The 21,318-nt window shown below is 34.9% G+C and overlaps 2 protein-coding genes across 3 annotated transcripts in view; one reads left to right on the top strand and one right to left on the bottom strand.

The window, feature by feature from the left end:
- LOC127834498 (uncharacterized) overlaps nucleotides 1-21,318 on the top strand; it is a 213,288-nt gene that overhangs the window by 41,669 nt on the left and 150,301 nt on the right. The window lies entirely within an intron of this gene.
- LOC127834500 (solute carrier family 17 member 9-like) overlaps nucleotides 793-21,318 on the bottom strand; it is a 52,454-nt gene continuing 31,928 nt past the window's right edge. For both annotated transcript variants that reach the window (XM_052360372.1, XM_052360373.1), the window contains exons 5-11: nucleotides 19,608-19,681; nucleotides 18,641-18,803; nucleotides 14,351-14,447; nucleotides 5,223-5,310; nucleotides 3,482-3,516; nucleotides 2,742-2,913; nucleotides 793-2,299 (exon numbers count right to left, since the gene is read on the bottom strand). In XM_052360372.1, the coding sequence (XP_052216332.1) occupies nucleotides 2,130-2,299; nucleotides 2,742-2,913; nucleotides 3,482-3,516; nucleotides 5,223-5,310; nucleotides 14,351-14,447; nucleotides 18,641-18,803; nucleotides 19,608-19,681 (799 nt within the window). In that variant the 3' untranslated portion in view covers nucleotides 793-2,129. The remainder of the gene's footprint in view (nucleotides 2,300-2,741; nucleotides 2,914-3,481; nucleotides 3,517-5,222; nucleotides 5,311-14,350; nucleotides 14,448-18,640; nucleotides 18,804-19,607; nucleotides 19,682-21,318) is intronic.

Below are 21,318 nucleotides of genomic sequence, written 5' to 3' on the forward strand. Positions count from 1 at the left end.
ATTTAACCACTGGGCTAACCGTGCTCATACAGTGAGAGGTGTATTTTATACTTTATATAAGCAATCCTTGTTGTGTCACAAAATATAACGATAACAACAGAACTCTCCAAATTATTCAATCCTTTCCCGCATGAAATGCTTTATAATTTACAGGTTTTTAAATCGTCAAAATATTAAATCTACAACAAAAATGTGTGAATCTGAAACATTTTTTTCTTCATTTTTTTCAATTTACCGAAACGTGAAAAGGTCCCTTAAATGTCAGACTTTTCTATGTAATGTTTCAAACTAATTTGATTTAGCTTTTGAACTAAAAAGAAGGCAATAAACTGCTTTTGAACTAAAAAGAAGGCAATAAACTGCTTTTGAACTAAAAAGAAGGCAATAAACTGCTTTTGAACTAAAAAGAAGGCAATAAACTGCTTTTGAACTAAAAAGAAGGCAATAAACTGCTTTTGTACTAAAAAGAAGGCAATAAACTGCTTTTGAACTAAAAAGAAGGCAATAAACTGCTTTTGAACTAAAAAAAAAGCCAATAAACTGCTTTTGAACTAAAAAGAAGGCAATAAACTGCTTTTGAACTAAAAAGAAGGCAATAAACTGCTTTTGTACTAAAAAGAAGGCAATAAACTGCTTTTGTACTAAAAAGAAGGCAATAAACTGCACAAGTACAAGCACGGCTGATGTTACCGTCAGCTAGAGTGGCCGGAGGGGAAACAGAAAGGCAATGAATTCTCCACAACACATGCAGATAACATGATTATTAAACAAAGTTTTCATTGATTGTCCATATCAATTTCAGCAAATTTATTGGTCCCATATCAAAATGATTGTTTAAAACAAAGATACAGTTTTATTAAAGAAATGACGTTATGTCAGATAAAAGTGTTTAGGATTTATCAAATGAGATGTGTTTTGTTTTTCGTTGTAAAACCCATGTTGTAATACCAGATTTAACTCCTTCTCATTGAACACAAAAATTCATCCACAAGATAATGGCACACTATCAAGTTTAATTACACAATTCCTATAATCTAGATAAAACATGAAATGGAATGTCAACAAATGACAGATATTAAAATATTATGAAACACTGTAAAACACATTTCTTCATATACAGGTATGAGTATTTAAAGTAGCCCTTTTTAAGGGAAAAGTTTTGACAATTTTACTTCAATATTTAAAAAGCGCTTATATTAAAGAATCCACATAAAATAATTGCATCCACATTCTTATCTAATTAGTTTAATTCAATATCACTATTTTAAAGTTGCACTCTTTATTTTAAAGTTTTCACATGAATTTTTCAAAAACATTATGATAAAAAAATTCTGTATCTACATTATGTACATTAGCACTCTTCAAACACAAAATTATTTCATCAACTTTCTTATCCAATCACTTTAATTCCACATCTCTCTTTTAAAGCACCTCTATTGTTGAAGTTTTCACTTGAAAATGTTCCTCACACACTATCAAACTGGTCTAATAAAAATACATTACAACTACTATGTTTGATTCATTACTACCACTTTTAGCCCTTTGCATGCTGGAAAATTTGTCGTCTGCCAAAATGTCGTCTGCTGAATTTCTAAAATTAGCATTTTCTTCGATTTTTTTCTACAAAGAATACTATCAGAAAAGCAAACAGCTTGAATCCTGATGAGACGCCACATTCTGTGGCGTCTCATCTAGATCTAAACTGTTTGCAAAGGCCTTCAAAATACGGTTCCAGCACTGAAAGAGTTAACAGTAGCACTCTATTATAAAGTCTTCACAAACAAAATCATTTCATCCACATTATTATCCATCATTTTGTAATTTGTGATCAATCTCTGGTTAAATGAGTTTCCAAATAACAATTTTCACCCAAATCATTATCCAACCATTTAATTCATTATCTCCATTATAAACAGAAGCACTCCTTTTTTTAAGGTTATGCACCTAATCGTTTCACCCACATAATTATCCAACTGTCTAATTCCACATCTCCACTATAAATGGTACCACTCTAAGCACACAAAATCATTCCGGCCACAATATTATCCATCAATTTGTAAGTTTGAGAAAGCTGGTTGGTGTCCCAGACGAGACAACCAGGGAAGTTGAATTTGTGATTGATCTCTTAGTTAAATGATCTGTTTGCCAGTTCCAAAGATTGTGTACACGATCCACCCAAACACTGCAACCCCTGCCGTCTGGTTGAACACTGCACTCCAGCTCTTGGTTGCCTCTAGGATATGCCCCGCCATGTAGACACCAATGAACCCTGGGATGGCACCGGCCATGTTCATGATCCCTGAAATTTGACATCAGTAGCAATGTTGAGCCTTGTTCTGGAAAAATGGTGCTTAATGCATGATCCATTGGCTAGGTCCAAAATACGCTTGATAAGTCTGCCTAACCAGTATTTTTGTTTTGAAGAGACTTCCGTTAGGCAAAACATTCCATAGAAGTGGAAAGTATTGTTGTTGGTTAGCCTATGTGGAATGCACAGGCTTATCTGGAACGATACTTAACTAACATGCAGGCTCATGGAAGCAAAATGGTGTATCAACTTCAGCTTCCACACAGGCTAATCAGGGACAACATTATCTGCCTAGCTGAATTTTGGTTAAAAAGATACTTCCTTAAACAATAAATTCTATAGAATCCAAAAGTGTAACCCTGACATGCATTAAGCCCCGATTTCCCAGAGCACGACTCAGTCATATAATATACTTTATTACAGCTGCACTTACCGAACACTGATCCCGCATGTTTTGGCGCGATGTCCTGCGGGTTGACTAGAATGCCACTGTTGTGGAACCCACAGCACGCCACGGCGCAGGCCATGCAGGTGAGTGCACCAACGTATGAGCTAGTGTACGAGATTATCACAAGAAAGAAGGCACAGCCCAACATCGTGATAGTCTGAAAACCAAATATATATTGTCCACACTATGGAAAAATAGGGCTTAATTCATGTGCGTAGGGTCGTCCCAGATTAGCCTGTGCAGTTTGCATGGTCAATCAGGGATGAATCTTTCAACCTAAACTTGATTTTGGTTATGAAGAGACTTCCTTTAAAACCAGATATTGTTATCTTGGTTAGCCTGTGTTATTCTGGATAGCCTGTGCAGACTGCACAGCCTAATCTGTTATGAGGTTTTAAGCAATTGCATTAAGCTCATTTTTGCAAGAATGAGGCACAAGGCCCATGATATGATACCAAGTAATGTTTCTACAGTCTACAAACAAAGAACTTAAAAGAATACCAATTAAACAGATAGTGCACATAACCCCCCCCCTTTAAATCACAGAATAATATAGTTCTCAGTTCTTATTCTAATTTCATTTTAGACCAAGGATGTGAGAATCAAAATTCCACCACTTCTTTTACAATTGTTACACAGAGCTTTGCAAGATGAAATAAACAGCCAAAATGAGTAAATCTTACTATTACTCAAACTCTGCACTCCAAATAACATATCATACTCACATTCATAAGCTTCCTAACAAATGTAACACTCCAACCTGCAATATAAAAGTTAATATACATGCTTTGACAACATCACCAAAGGTAAGACAAGAAAACAATCTCTAAACAAATTTTTGTAATAGGAACTATTTGAGCCGCTTCGTGCAAAATGGATTCTTATGACATAACCGTGTATTTCCAGACATGCCTCAACATCCGTATACTCTGATAAGGGGTCATAATGTTCTCTTATGAGACCAATGAGGCCACAAAATCTAGTGGGACTTAAGACCGGACAGGGTAAGCTCCTGAACAGACTGTGCAGACTCGGTTTTCACTCCTTAGTCAATGTTAGCCAGGAGATGTTTTTAGAAGAAAAATCTCAAACATGGTTATTTATCTGAAACTTTGGAACTTTGTATTATTATAATAGACCACTTCTATTTTTTCTTCAACAGATACTTTTTTCATCATGTGCATATTTTACTTTAGGTTATGTTTATTTAAAATCTCCACTTTATTTCAGTCTCTCTGGAAAAATGGGGTTCATTGCATTCGCTGAAGGGACAAGTGATGTGTTCATCAGAAACACAATGCCCCCTTAATGCGCCGCTTTGAAATAAAATTTCTATTTATTATTTGGCGGGTATAGAAATCATCTCCCTTTAAAGCTTATTACTTCCCTTGGATTTTGTCCAATCCAACCAGGGTGGGGGAGGGGGGTTCTGTAGACAGTCAAAAATGACCAAGTCAGACATCACTGACAACCAAGGCCTGTGGTTTATCAAAGAGATCATAGCCAGAGTTCATCATGTATCTATGGACATAAGTCCACAGGTATGTAATGAACCCTATCATTCACAAATTAGTACAGGAAAGAAATGATAATAATATCATTTAAATTTTTTTTACAAATCAATCATTTGAGTTATAAATAATCAAAATAAAAAATCTGTACAGTTACTGTGAAAAGAACTTCAATTTTTGGTAAGGAAATATATAATCTGAGATTTATAATTATATAAATTACTTCCCTTGAAAATAATTGCCTTCTAACAAATCTCTATTTTTAGTAGCAAATAATTTAAAGCCACTACCGTGACTGTAGATTCACCACTCAAAATGTGCAGCTCCATGAGATACACATGCATGCCAAATATCAAGTTGCTATGTTCTATATTGAATAATTATCTCCCTTTAAAGCTTATTACTTACCTTGGATTTGTATTTTTGACCTTAGACCTTAAAGGATGACCTTGACCTTTTACCACTATGTGTTTGTATATTTAACAAAAATATATAATTTGGCAGGTCAAATAATTATGTCCATTTAAAGCTTATTACTTCCCTTGGATTTGTTTTTAGACCCAGTGACCTAGTTTTTCACCCGGCATGAACCATATTTGAAATTGACCTAGATATTGTCTAGATACAATTTCTGACCAAGTTTCGTAAAGATCAGATGAAAACTATTTGAATTAGAGAGCGGACACAAAAAGTGTGACAGACAGACTGACAGACTTACAGACAGTGCAAAAACTATATACCCCCTTTTCTTCGAAAGGGGGCATAAAAATTACTAGATTTTTGATAAGATGAGACTTCCTTTAAACAAAAAATACCATAAAAGCCAAAAGTGTCGTCCCTGATTAACAAAAACAAGGCTCATTTGCAATTTAGTTTATGGTTTCTAAAGATAATAATCAATCCAGTCATATACACGCACAAAGGTCAGAATCCAATACATTTGTCCATGAAATACCTTTAGTTATCATAAGGTCAGCCAGCCAACCTCCGAATATTGAACTAGGAATGGTTATCAACCAGGGTACCACATTGAACACCCAGCCCTGTAACAGATGGTCCAAAAGAAATATAAGCCTTGCTCTGTGAAAAGGGGGTTTAATGCATGTGCGTAAAGTGTCGTCCAAGATTAGTCTAGACAGTCCGCACAGGCTAATCAGGGACGACACTTTCTGCTTTTATGATATTTTCTGTTTAAAAAAAGTCTCTTCTTGGCAAAAAATCCAGTTTAGGCAGAAAGTGTCATCCCAGATTAGCCTGCGTGGACTGCACAGGCTAATCCGGGACAACACTTTTAGCAATTGTATTAAACCCCCGTTTCACAGAGCACGGCTCATATAAACATGCAAATCAGATAAATTGTCTATCGGTTTTATAAAATATTTCTCATTATTTCAAAGGGTAAACACTCAGTGTAAATTATTTTTTTATTTTTACCTTATCATTGATTTGAGCTGCATTCTGGTAAAAAATGGGCTTACTGCACATGCATAAAGTGTTGTCCCAAACTAGCCTGTGCAGTTCACACAGGCTAATAAGGAACACTATCCGTTTAGACTGGATTTTTGCTAAGAAGAGACTTCCTGTCAACGAAACGATTCCATAAAAGCAGAAAGTGTTGTCAGTGATTAGCCTGTGCAGACATGCATTCATAGACTAATCAAATTAAAGAAAGGGGTTTAACTATGAGCAACATAAATTATTTTACACTGTACGAAACTATACTCCCCAAATAACAAAAAATAAAAATTCGAGCTTTCAACTCTTGGGGCGCATGAAGATATTGACACTTGAAAATCCCAAAATTGAAATATACTTGTGATTGCACCTCAAGCACACCATACCGAGTACTCTTCAGATTGGAGGTACTATGAAAAGTTATCTAGCGCGTTTTATTTAAAGTCTGAAATGTAAACAAAGAAGAAATCGACGGATTTTGATGTGATTGGCGATGGTTTGCTGCCAATTACACAACAAATGTGGTCAAAACTTGTCTGCGTGACGATTACTATGTAAGCAAATACTGAATTTGTTCATATTTGCCATTTATCATAGATTATGTCATCAAGTTTTGTGATCGACCTCGACAACCGATACGGCATGCATCGATCGTATTCTCTGTCGTAATACCTGTCAAAGCATATGATTTGTATATGTCAACAAGTTATGAAATAGTTATAAAGCATGTACTTTAGCGATTTTTTTGGTAAAGTATGTGTATTTTCAAAATCGGGTTTTGTTGATTTTTTTTCCAACCGAAGCACATTAGAGTCAAAATTCACCTGTTTGGAACGCTTTATTTTTATAAAGTTTTTGGCCTTTTTCTCTCGAAACTGCATTAGAAAAGTGGTATATTGGTGTGTCATTGTAAAGACAATTATGTTTGCTCAAATAAATATTTCCCTTTTTTAGAAAGTGTTGTTTTATATGCTTATTATTGCAATTTGAATCACTGTTGATTTCTAAACAATAAATCTATGAGTTTGAAAGTAAAAAGTAAGTTTACATTACTCATACTTTCTAAAACCTATACATTATACTTTCATTTGAAGTTTCGTTACATTTGTTCAGATTTTATAATGGTATAATTGAAATGGGTACTTCTATATTTGTCAATAGATACACATGAAGTTCAGCACTAAGTAGTAGGAGTAAAGGATAACTTTAAGCTGATGAAATTATAATATGAAAGAATTAAAAAATAATTATGCATGCTCATGTTTGAAATAGTGTGATGTGTGAAAAAAATCTCAAATACATTTATATTAAAGCAGCATTACTATTCAGCATAAATATTATGATTATAACGTAATGTCAATGGTAACATAAACAAGAGGACCATGATGGCCCTGTATCGCTCCACTGTTGTGTTTTTTTGCGAAAAAAACGTGCAATGCGCATGGGTTGAAATGTACTCAAGCATGTGACTTTCTCTTTCTATCCCTCGTCCCACTGGGCGCTTAAAGTTGGAAGGGTGAGCATTTTTATGTATGGAAAAAGTTACTACCGTGTTAACTAAACAGACTCAAAAGGCCGGGAATTGTTGCACAGGTCCTTTGCTTATAACGTAGGTACATTTATCTCTCCAAAAGAAATTGTCGTTCTTTCTATTTCACATATTTTTAGATGCTGAAGATCAAATCTAGGCATTTGATTTGAAACAGATTCACAAGACCAAGAGGAATCAAAATGCCTTAACCCTTTACCAAACAACACATTTTGGACTTTCCCCATTTGAAAGAGGTTGCAGACGCCAATTAAATTATAATGGAATATGAAGGAAATGATCAGGTAGGGTAGAAATAATTGTGATAAAAGGAGAAATTGCTCATCAACCCACACATCCCTAAGACCAACAGGCCTGAAAATATTCTGTTAAGCAAAAGATTATTTCTTTATATTTATAAATGTTTTTAATTAAGTAATACATTTGACATCTAAGATCAGTTCATAACTTATAAAAAGAAAAATTATAAAATGGTCAGAAATATATATGGATTGTTGAGCAATTGACAATCATATCCACAATTCATGAGTAACGATTCACAAATGGAACAATGAATCATTAGTTATTAAAAAGCAGCATATACGATAGTTGAGAACATTAATTTTAATTTCAACACCTTCTCTTGGATACAAAGTTTGAGTTTACCATGCAGTATCATATATTGACTTTTCTTGAAATAATTATGTTCATGGAAATTGTGTTTTTAAAATCAATAATAGATTATTAAACTGGTTTCAATGCTACAAAAAACACATGAAATTAACATGTCATCCTAAATATTTTTTATCCGCATATATGGTCACTTTCGACATATTTAAATAAAACCAGACTTTTTCAGTTTATAAGAAAAAAATTCATAACACATGTTCTTACTTCAATTCCTTTGTAAGCAGTCACCATCTGACCTAAAATGGCACTAAATGACAGGGTTTTATCTCATGTATACAAGATGTTGTTGTTGGTCACAGCCACACGGCCGCAGTAATCTCCCTTGGTAAACGTCATATGTTCATTTTTGTGACCCCCCGGGGCCGGATCAAATGTGAATAATTTGAACAATTTGGTAGAGGACTATAAGATATCACTACATACCAAATTTAGTAGCCCTAGGCTCTATAATTATGAACAAGAAGATTTTTAAAGCTTGCACACAATAAGCCTTATTTAAGCATATGTTCATTTTTGTGACCCCTGGGCCAGGGTCAATTTTTTTCCCAGGGGCATAACTTGAACAAACTAAGTAGAGAACTATAAGATGTCACTACATACCGAATTTAGTAGAAATCATATAAGGCCCATTGTTATGGACAAGAGGATTTTTATAGTTTGCACAAATGGGCCCAATGTAAGCATATGTTCAACTTTGTGACCCCTTGGAATGGTCATATTTGATCCCAGGAGCTTAATTTGAACAAACTTGGTAGAGGACTATTAGATATCATTACATACCGAATTTGGTAGCCATATGTCATACGGTTATGGACAAGTAGATTTTTAAAGTTTGTACAAAAAGGCCTTTTATATAAGCAAATTTTCGAATTTTTTTTTACCCCCCCCCCCCCCCGGGCAGGGTCAAATTTGACCCAAGGGGTATAATTTGAAGATACTAGGTAGAGGACTATAAGATGTCACTACATACCAAATTTTGTAGCCCTAGGCCCAATGGTTATTGACGAGCAGATTTTTAAAGTTTTCTAAAAAAAAGCCTTTTATATAAGCAAATTTTCAATTTTTTGACCACCCGTGGTAGGGTCAAATTTCACCCCAGGGGCATAATTTGAAGAAACTTAGTAGAGGACTATAAGATGTCACTACATACCAAATTTGGTAGCCCTAGGCCCAATGGTTATGGACAAGAAGATTTTTAAAGTTTGCACAAAATAGGCCTTATATAAGCAAATTTTTAATTTTTTGACACCCCGGGGCAAGTTCAAATTTGACCCCAGGGGCATAATTTGAACAAATTTGAAAGAGGTTCATCCCAGGAACATTCCTGAGAAATTTCATCAGAATTGGACCAGTTGTTTAGGAGAAGAGATGTTAAAAGAAAAAGTTAACACACTGACGCACATACGACGGACACAGGACCATGACATAAGCCCCACTGGCCTTTGGCCAGTGGAGCTAAAAATGCCTTTTTCTTGGATTTCAGGGACTGGCAGAGTGACTGTCCTCGATATGTTGTGTAGAAGTAAACGATGTACCGATATGTTTCCGTTTGAAGATTAGTTTTGATTGTACAAGGTACAACTATACATTTCACTGTTCAGATTCAATTAACTTAACCAAAGCAATAAAATTGAATAAAGTATGTGATGTGTATTAAACAATGAAATAGACACAATTCATATAATTATAACTGGTTCAAATTTTGCATACAATATCACACATGATATAAGACTTATCAAGTTTATGTGCTATTGTAGATGGAAGAGTGCCCCTTTTGTAAAGAGGAAGCCGTACCTGGTGATTCAACTGCTTAACTTTGACTCAAAGGATGCAAGACTATCAATTCAATTAGTAAGAAAAAGAACTTACAACTGAGTGTTATACTCGGACAATTAGTGCAAAAATACTGTAGAAGAGACTTTACTCACCCAAAAGAACTACAATCATTAGCTACTGAATCTGACATAAATAAATGTGAAGCTAACTTTTCTACAAAGTCAACTTATTCCTTTGATTTCTTTTTTGTGGTAAACCTGCCAAACTGAACGGAAAGAAGCGCGGTCTTGATGTTTTTCCTGTGTCAGAATTAGACTTTCAGGTGACAATTGGAAAAGTATGTAAGCAAAGGAATGAGCATTGGTCTAAAGATGTATTGGGTAGGCTTTCACAGGTCATAGATTTACCAGCCGCTGATGCAATTTATCATCAGGTGCGAAAGCTCCAATTTCAGAACCAGTAATAATATCTTTTACATATCTCTGAGAATGAAGTCAGTCCGTGCAAGAAAATTAAGAAAAGCCCAAACCGATGGTCAGTTGATGTAATTGAATCATTTAACAGTGTTACACCGTTTATAGAAGAAAATGAAGGTATGATGCTAACAGTAAATGTGCTAAGACAGATTATGGAAGACATATGTGGAGATCGTGCCTATACTAACACCCATATGAAAAATAAATTACTGCATCATTTTGTCGATTGCATCTCTGTAATTTCACAAGAAGGAAAATGCGATAAAGTAGTGATGAAGAAAACTGTTTCTGCAATTTTACACAAGTTCTCTGAGGATTGGTGTAATGTGACTGAAGAAGAAAAGAAAAAGAATATAATTTCTAATTGCTAAATTAATCAAGGCTGATATTAATGCCATATTGTCACCAAAGAAGTATAATGCATCTGCATAAAGCGTTTCAACTATGGAAGAAAATAAGAAAACTGTTCCTGAAAGTGTGTTGCATTTTTTTTAGGAAATATATTTTCTTAAAAGGAAGAGTTGAAGATTGTTTCGATCGCTCAAGCAATAGTTCAAGCATCAAGACCTAGAGCTATACTCACACCACGCTGAAAATGACACGGTATTTGTGATTGGCGAGGATACGGATTTGTCAGTTTTACTCTGCTACCATGTAAACCCATTAAATGGAAACGTATTCTTCTGACCAGACAATCACTCCAAAACCAAATCAAGAGTTTGGGATATCAAGAAATCACAGTCCGTCTTAACACCCGAAATTTGTCTACTTCTACCATTCCTTCATGCATTGACAGGATGCGACTCTACTTCACGAATTAATGGTATTAGGAAACCCATGTCGTTAAAATGTATTATTTCCAATGCAGAGTTGAAAGAAATTGGTAAACGAATGATGGCGACAGATTTCAAGGATGAAGTTATAAAGCTTGGTGAAAGAGCGATTGTTTTGCTCATTGCGGGTCAAGACTGTAATCAAATTCTGGATACTCTGAGGTATCATAAGTTTGCCTCAAGTTATAAAGCTTGGTGAAAGAGCGATTGTTTTGCTCGTTGCGGGTCAAGACTGTAATCAAAATTCGGATACTCTGAGGTATCATAAGTTTGCCTCAAAGGTTATGACAAGTAGTGTGTGCGTCAAGGATTGTACTCACACCACGCTGAAAATTACATGGTATTTGTGATTGGCGAGGATAAGGATTTGTCTTTTTTACTTTGCTACCATATAAACCCATTAAATCAGGGGTGTGATTGAGGCGAAGTCAGAGGGGAGGAAAATTCTGTCGACTGATTTTGACTACGCGAATCCCGCGAATAACGCAATGAAAAACCTTAAAACAGACATTAAAATAAAACATACATTAAAATAAACAATTTCTTGAACTTCATAACACTATTTCTTTATGAAAACCTGTTTAACTTCACATTTCACATACTGAGGATGCAAAGTAAACAATATTTACTGTGATCAAAAACAGCAGTTGTTCAATGTATTCACAGTAAATGGACTTATTTAATTAAATATCAAATGGGGAAAACATTAATAAATATAAACAAACACACTTGAGTGTTCTTGTTGAGTTAATGATGTATTAAACTGAGTAAAATTAATATATTTTAATGTGTTTACCTTTTGTTTTAAAATCATGCATTTCACATCTACAGTTCAATGCTATTTCAGTTAACTGAACAGTGTGACAAACATAATAAAGCAGAATATGCATATGAATCTGATTACACACAGATCCACTAACATATAAATCAAATCATGTTTGTCTATTTCCATTTTCAAACGATACTCTTCTAAATTGTTTTACTTCGCAAGTAGAGTGAACTCCAATTTGCAAACACTGGTTTCCGAGACACAAATTCACTGCGCACATTTGTAAAAAAAAAATGTGATGCTTGTTTCTAAAACGCAGTCTTCATCGATGACAGACACATTTCATATATCCTATCTAACTATATGATGACAGTTGCTAATTCGATTGATATTTGTCATTTGGATAAACTTAATTTTCGCTTTGCAACTGCGCCATTTGCAGACAAATCAGAAAAGAAATACCGAATGCATAAAAAAGGACCATTTTAATTGGTAGATTGGAAAACAACAGCCAATGATATCGCTCGTTTCAAATTGCTTAGGCAGAATCTACCAGTGTACTATGCGGAGTGATTTCGCGAGCCTCGGATATTTCGGGCCGCACATAAAAGTCGTCCGCGGAATCGGATGTACCCCCCCCCCCTTTTTTTTAACAAATTTACGCGAATCTCAGAAATGACCTCCGAGACAACCCGATCCGCGGAAAAATCACACCCCTGTTAAATGGAAACGTATTCTTCTGACCAGACAAACACTCCAAAACCAAATCAAGAGTTTGGGATATCAAGAAATCACAGTCCATCTTAACGCCCGAAATTTGTCTACTTCTACCATACCTTCACGCATTGACAGGATGCGACTCTACTTCACGAATTAATGGTATTGGAAAACCCATGGCGTTAAAATGTATTATTTCCAATGCAGAGCTGAAAGAAATTGGTAAACAAATGATGGCGACAGATTTCAACAATGAAGTTATAAAGCTTGGTGAAAGAGCGATTGTTTTGCTTGTTGCGGTTCAAGACTGTAAACAAATTCTGGATACTTTGAGGTATCATAAGTTTGCCTCAAAGGTTATGACAAGTAGTGTGTGCGTCCAGGTTTGTACACTTCCACAAACGTTTCATTGTTGGAATCTGTAATTTATTGGGGGCAATAAAGGGATTAGCGGTGGTAAGTGTTAGCGAAACAGAGCTTGAATAGCGAATTTTATTGGGAACCTACAGACCTTACATCGTTTTTTACGAATGTCGGTACAAATCGTCTCATATCGGGACGCCGGGACAAAGGGCCCAAACGCGGGACTGTCCCGCCGAGATCGGGACGTCTGGCATGTATGCAATTGTTTATCACTTCATAGATTTATGATAGCTTTTATTATTTGCGCAAAGAAGTTCATGTTAAAAAAAGCTCCATTGTAAACTAAGGTAGTGAAATATGCTATATACATATACATATATGTATATATTTATATATTATATAACTATTTATATAATATTTATTTATATAATATGTAAGTTATTTAATTTTCAATATCAAAATAACAATAATTTTCATTTAAAGTGATATGATATTAAGGTTTTGTAGCAACTGATTGAATAGTATATGCAATGATTTAGTTTAAGACGATACACATTGATATAGTACACGGTGTTAGTGTTGCTTTGATAGAAATGCCACAATAAATTAATTATTTTTACAACACAATAAATAATAGTACATTTAGTCTAGTGATTTTTCTTGTTAGCTCTATTCATATCTTATACCAAAATTGTCTCAAAACCATATTATTGAAGACTCATTTCAAACTATTGAAATATTTTTCACTGTTAAAAAAGTGGGTGGGGTAAATAGACCCCTGAAAAAGCATTAAAACAGCCCGCACATTCGAGAAAAACACCTAATTAGCTGCATTTTGCATCAAAGCTACAGCTCGAGGTGATCTTTTATCAAAATTAAACAGTATACGAGACTTGCTCAATTTCACTATGTAAAATAAGGACAACTCTCATATAAGAGATTTTCCAAACAAAATCAATGATGGTCATGTTTCAAAGCTAAAATATCAAATTTCCTCTCATGCGATTTTGTGCGATTTTTACTAGGCGTATATTCATATATCAGTGGTACTTATTTGATGGGAATCGTTTCTGTTGCTGATAGTTGAACCTTTGATGGGGAATGTCTTGTAATTTGATTACCGGTAGTCTATCAGTCCTGTTTTTTCCAGAAAAATGGCTCATTTATTGGTAAATAAACAACTCTTCGCAATTATGATTTTGCCTTTCAAATCATTCTGATTTACATCCCCTTGATATAAGTCATATGCATTTGAAATCCACATTGCCTTTAATTAACTGACCATGGAGATTTTTGTAAGCTATTTATTTATGTATACTAATTTCATGGTACATGAATATATCTCCATTTTTATTTGTATTTTGAAATCTAGTCATTTTTATCCCAATAAAACAGGAATTACCATGCAATTGGTCAAGAATAGCCTAAGTTGTGTATATTTATATTTGAGTCATAACAAAAATGAATTGTTCTTACCTTGGCATCAGGGAAGTTTTCATGAAAATATGTGGGTAACCATGACAACAGAATGAAAAATGCATTGTTCTCGCAAAAGTGGCCAATTAGAAGAGACCTGCAAAGATAAAAGATATACATGTACAGTGATTTTTTTTTGCCCAAAATTACCACTGATATCCGGCTGCTTCCCAATTGCAAAAACTGAATTTTTTCCCAAAAATCTGACCAAAATTTCCCAAAAAATGACCACATTTTCCCAATAAAGCCAATAAGATTACAATGTCATTTAGCGTTAATTTCGTAGAACGAGTGCCGATCGAGCTTGTCGAGTCTTGAACGAATGACAACTGACTTACGAATGTTCTCGAATGTAGCCGCATACGATTTTATGTTGCTATCCACACATCTCTCTCTATATTGCGGAGGATACCGACGATAGTCAATGTATCCTGATTGTTAACGCCTGTTTTTACACACGTCTAAGATGGCGGCAAGCAGACGAGAAGTTTGCAATGAGCAGTGAAAATGATAAATAACACTCAAATTAACAGCGGATATCACATGATTAGGAGATAATTTAATGTGTGTGTCAATTAACGCAAAATACTACGTTTGAGATGAACAACAACAAATATTTATTAGAAATGTTCACAGTGAATGTGCGTCATGGAAATCTGTGTTGGGAAATTGGAGTTAAAGCATTTAAGATGAGAATCATTTGAAAAATTGAAAGAGACAAACATGATTTGATTTATATGTTAGTGAATCTGTTTATAATCAGATTCATATGCATATTCTACTTTATTATGTTTGTCACGCTGTATAGTTTGGTGAAATAGCATTAAACTGAGGATGTCAATTGTGCAAGATATTAAAAGGTAAACAAATGAAATGTATTATTTTAGCTCCATTTAATACAACATTAAAACAGCAAGAACACTAAAGCGTGTTTGTAAATATTTGTTTATCGTATTTTACTTTAAAAAACATCCTGAATTATATTCATACTCTTAAAGAGATGATGATTAAATCATAATGGTACAAGTATATTGAAGAATCTATAGATTATTGCAAGTTTAATATGCATGTGAAAGGATACTAACTGAACGGTGTAAGAAGACATGAAAGCAACACTTTATAATATAAAAATGCTGTCAAACATGAAGTTAGCAATTTGTATGCTGTTCTTATAATGTTTCCCTATTTCATGGTTTATTGCGCTATTTTTCCCAATTTCATGGTTTATCGCGCTAATTTTTCCCAATTCAAATGCCACAGGCTGTAACAAAAAAAAGCAACAAAAAATCACTGATGTATGTCAGTGTACATCTACACTTCTAATATGCATCATTATCAACATATGTGAAAATCATCGGAACAACATGTTGATATGTTGCTGCACTCAAAGACAAATATACAGAAAAAACTGACCAAGCCGTGAACTGCAGACACCGGTCAGTCTGGATTCCCCCATACGAAAATCATTCTATATTTTACTTGATACTAACGGTCAACTGTCTAGAATGGCCAGTATATTTCACTCTGAGTCATTTTTGAACTGAGAATAGCAGTCGTTTAGAGCTGTGTTCATTTTTAAAATGAGACCTGACAGAAGTACTCAAACTGTTTCACAGATAAATTCCAGCATCATATATGCCAATCTTTATACAAACAAAAAACAGAATTCTTGTAAATAAACTGTTAAATAAATAATATAAAACAAAATCCTGATAATATGCAACAAAGTAAAAAGTACCAGAATTCATCATTACGATTACAAGCTTGCAGATATGAGCATTGTTCTGGGATATTGTCGACTTAATGCTTGCGAACAAATAGTTGTTCAAGATTGGCCAATGCAGTCTGCACTGGCTATAGTTGTTCAAGATTGGCCAATGCAGTCTGCACCGGCTATAGTTGTTCAAGATCGGTCAATGCAGTCTGCACCGGCTATAGTTGTTCAAGATTGGCCAATGCAGTCTGCACCGGCTATAGTTGTTCAAGATTGGCCAATGCAGTCTGCACCGGCTATAGTTGTTCAAGATTGGCCAATGCAGTCTGAACCGGCTATAGTTGTTCAAGATTGGCCAATGCAGTCTGCACCGGCTATAGTTGTTCAAGATCGGTCAATGCAGTCTGCACCGGCTATAGTTGTTCAAGATCGGTCAATGCAGTCTGCACCGGCTATAGTTGTTCAAGATCGGCCAATGCAGTCTGCACCGGCTATAGTTGTTCAAGATTGGCCAATGCAGTCTGCACCGGCTATAGTTGTTCAAGATCCACCAATGCAGTCTGCACCGGCTATAGTTGTTCAAGATTGGCCAATGCAGTCTGCACCGGCTAATCAGGATCAATACTTTACATTTCCGAAATACAGTCGGTCCTCAGATTTTTCCGATAATAATTTGGAAAATCCGAAAATGATTCTTATATTGCATGACCTCGTTTCCGGTTATAAAATTATGGCAAAATATGGAATTCCATAAAAACGGTAATAAAATTATGGCAAAATATGGAATTCCATAAGTTATTTTCAGAAAAGTACCGAGGATAAATAAAGCAAAGGTAAATACTCCAATGATGTAAAATGATTTTTTATTGATTATATTTTTTTATATCAAAAGTATCAGATTTTTGCCGCGTTGTTAAAGCGAAGTACACTCTACCTCATCATTATATGAGTACATTCCGCAAAGGAAATCAAGACATGTGCGTTTAAGCTCTCGTTTTATTTGATTATTTCGTACGTAAGCAGGGCACAAAAGAACGGTCATTGTGAAATTATCGCGAACTGTCAACAACTAAACATCACCACAGGAGTTACAATACAGTTTCGTAACATTAATTAAAAAAATGAACAAGTATTTAATTAAATTATTAACTTTCTCACAGTGTAATAAATAAAGTGAAGCTCTCAGGCGTACATTATTTGGGTAAAAAGAATTCAGTTAAATTATTTGTCAGTGACATTTATGAATATTGATATTAAATAGTTTCTCTCTATAATAATATTAAACAATGGCTGTTTGTAAAACATGCATGCCCCCCATATGGGCTGTCAGTTGTAGTGGCAGCAATTGTGTGAATACATTTTTTGTCACTGTTAACTTGGCCTTTGACCTAGTGACTTGAAAATCAATAGGGGTCATCTTCCAGTCATGATCAATGTACCTATGAAGTTTCATGATCATAGGCCTAAGTATTCTTGAGTTATCATCAGGAAACCATTTTACTGTTTCGAGTCACTGTGGCCTTGACCTTTGACCTAGTGACCTGAAAATTAATAGGGGTCACCTGCCAGTCATGATCAATGTACCTATGAAGTTTGATGATCCTAGGCGTAAGCTTTCTTGAGTTATCATCCGGAAACCATTTTACTGTGTCAAGTCGTCGTGACCTTTGACCTAGTGACCTGAACATAAATAGGGGTCATTTGCCAGTCATGATCAATGTACCTATGAAGTTTGATGATCCTAGGCGTAAGCGTTCTTGAGTTATCATCCAGAAACCATTTTTCTGTTTCGAGTCACTGTGACCTTGACCTTTGACCTAGTGACCTGAAAATCAATAGGGGTCATCTGCGAGACATGATCAATGTACCTATGAAGTTTCATGATCCTAGGCGTAAGCATTCTTGAGTTATCATCCGGAAACCATTTTTCTGTTTCGAGTCACTGTGACCTTGACCTTGACCTTTGACCTAGTGACCTGAAAATCAATAGGGGTCATCTGCCAGTCATAACAATGTAACTATGAAGTTTTTATGATCCTAGGCCTAAACTTTCTTGAGTTATCATCCAGAAACCATCTGGTGGACGGACCGACCTACCGACATGTGCAAAACAATATACCCCCTCTTCTTCGAAAGGGGGCACAAATATCATTGTTGTCTTAAATGATCGTTTTTATTTTTTGGGCCGGCAATGATTAGTCCTGGCCGATAAAGGCTGCATGATTATAGCACCTCCTGACCGGCAATAAGTTTTAAATTTAAGAAGGACTGCTTTGCACTTTTATGAAATGTTTTGTTTAAAGGAAATGTCTTCTTAACAAAAATCCAGTCTAGGCAGAAAGTGTTGTCCCATGCAGATAAGCCTCTGCAGACTGAACAGGTCGATCTACAATACACTTGACAACTTAAGAATTTAGCCAAGGTTTTCCATATGGTTGTCAACTCAAGAAGCATTAAACTATGTTGCCTTTAAACTTTCCGAAACTATAAAATTCAATTAAAGTTATCTTTAAAAGCCTTAAATGCATTCTTTACGTTCCTGCCATCCAACTAACAAATAACCAGCACATACTAACCAGAAAGCCGGTTTAAAGAAGAGTGTGACCCATGGCGTTGGGGCGTTGATGGCGGATGGAGGGGGAGGCTTCTTCTCTATGGATATGAATGGGAGGTATTTCTGGCGGTGACGGTGTATCAAAAAATACCGCATACATAACATCCATAGCATTCCTAGCAAACCTGTAGTAAATGTGTTACATGAGAGCTTCAAATATTGTACTATAATACACTGTGTCATATAATACTGTAACATAAAATACCATATCATGAAATACTTTATAATAAAATGCTGTATCATAAAATACTTTATCATAAAATACTGTAACATAAAATAATGTATAATAATATAATCATAAAATACTAAAACATAAAATACTGTATAATAAAAAACTGTATCATAAAATGCTGTATTCTAAAATACAGTAACATCAAATACTGTATCATTAAATACATTAACATCAAATACTGTAACATAAAATACCGTATCATAAAATAATAAAATAATATAACATATACCATATCGCATAAATTCTCAAAGCAACATGTATTAAATAACGTATCATAAATACTGCATCATAAAAAGCCATAAAATAAAATACTGTTTCATAATATACCGTATTATAAAATACAAACTGGAATGGGGAAACATGATTTTAATGAACAAATATAAAATAAACTTAGGAGTGGAATTAAAAGGAGTAGAACATTTATATTGAAGTAAATCATCATATTGCTTTGAGTACATGTGCTTATAATTTACTTTATATGTATTGCTCAGCTTACATGCACCATCGTATTGTTGTTGTATTAAATATTACATCAGGCACACAATGACCCGGCACTTGCTAAACTTTTAAGAAACTGAATGTGCAACTTACATAAATAACATCACTAACTGCATACTTAATAAATGGTTACATGTACTTTCCAATAAATTAAAATTCTAGAGAATTTACAGGAAAAAATTAAGAGAAAGATTTTTACCTAAGAAATAAAACACGGAGTCCCAACCATACACCTCTAATATGAACGAACCTACACTGCCACAAAAAAGAGTTCTGAAACAGTCATAACATATTTTATGTGTTATGTGCCAACAAACAAAATCATGAAAGAACACATGATGTGTACTCTAAAGTTGCAACAATCGGAAATATATTGTATAATTAAGAAAAAGTCAATGTCTAGATTCACAAGGTGTTCAATGCAAGTAGAAACATAAACAGAAATACATTTCTTTATATGGGCCATACTCCGTGAAAGAGGGGTTTAATGCATGTGCGTAAACTGTCATCCCTGATTAGTCTGTGCAGTTTGCACAGGCTACTCAGGGACAACACTTTACGCTTCTATGATATTTTCCGTTTAAAGAAAGCCTCTTCATAGAAGAAATTAAGTTTAGAAGGAAGTGTCGTGTCTGATTAGCTTGTGCAGACTGCACAGGCTAATCTGGAACGACACTTCTACACATGCATTAAACCCCCTTTTCACAGACCGCCGCTCATATTTATTCTTTATTATAATAAGTTGATTATATAATAAGAGTTCAGTGAAGAGATTTCTGTGTTGAAGAATTTAAAAAAAAAATCAATGAAATGCAAGTCTTGAATAAATACCAAAGGGATGACAGACAGTATTTTGCTAATAAGACGTCATGGTATAATGGGTCTTATTCCATGTGGCCAGCGTAGCTCCAGACCAGCCTGCATGTCAGCGCAGTCTGGTAAAAAGCTACCCAGTCTGCTAACAAGACCACAAAACCTTTAGTGACTTTAATGTAGACAGCGCTGGCCGCATCTACCGAAAGACTCATTTTCTACAGACACAGCCATTATGATGTACACATTGGGCTCAGAATAATGCTGTTCATGCCTGTGCATTTTCTTTGTGATAACATACCAAAGTAGAGTTAAAAAAACAATTACTACCGTAAATAAAACCAAGAGTCATTATCATAAATAATTGATAACATTTGCTGATATTAAACAAGAGCTGTCTCCATAGGATGACATATGCCCCCAATAAACGCTTTGATAGAAGTTATTGAAATGCACTAAGTGACCCCGTGACCTAGTTTTTGACCCGGAAAGACACATATTCGAACTTGACCTCGATATTGTCTAGATACAACTTCTGACCAAGTTTGGTAAAGATCAGATGAAAACTAATTGAATTAGAGAGCGGAAACAAAGTGTGACAGACTGACAGACAGACTGACAGTACGAAAACTAAATGCCCCCTTTTCTTCGAAAGGGGGCATAAAAATAACTTTCAAACTGACATACAATTTAAACAGCATTATTTCATGTTAATTTCATTAATGTCTTATACTCAGGAGTGTTTCAATGGAAAGGAGTGTGATAAGACAGTTGGTTAACCCTTTACAACTAAGATACATATCTTGACGTCTTTGTAGTCCTTAAGAGTTCGAAAGTTATATTTAACAAAAGGCCTTTCTTACAAGATTCAAGGTTTAAAGGCTTCATTTCAACCTAAGGTTACTCGCAGGCTGTTCTGGTTTTATGCTGTTTGCACATAGCAATTATCACTTTGCCTCTGAGTGGGAAAGAGTTAACCAGTTAAGTACATGTAGTCTAGCATACAAGGACTTATATATGTAGGGAACCGATCTATAGCGCATATAGGTCTAGCAGACCATTTAAGCCACGTTCTGGGAAAATGGGGCTAAATGCAT

The sequence above is a fragment of the Dreissena polymorpha genome, chromosome 6, assembly GCF_020536995.1.
Source record: "Dreissena polymorpha isolate Duluth1 chromosome 6, UMN_Dpol_1.0, whole genome shotgun sequence".
NCBI lineage: Eukaryota > Metazoa > Mollusca > Bivalvia > Myida > Dreissenidae > Dreissena > Dreissena polymorpha.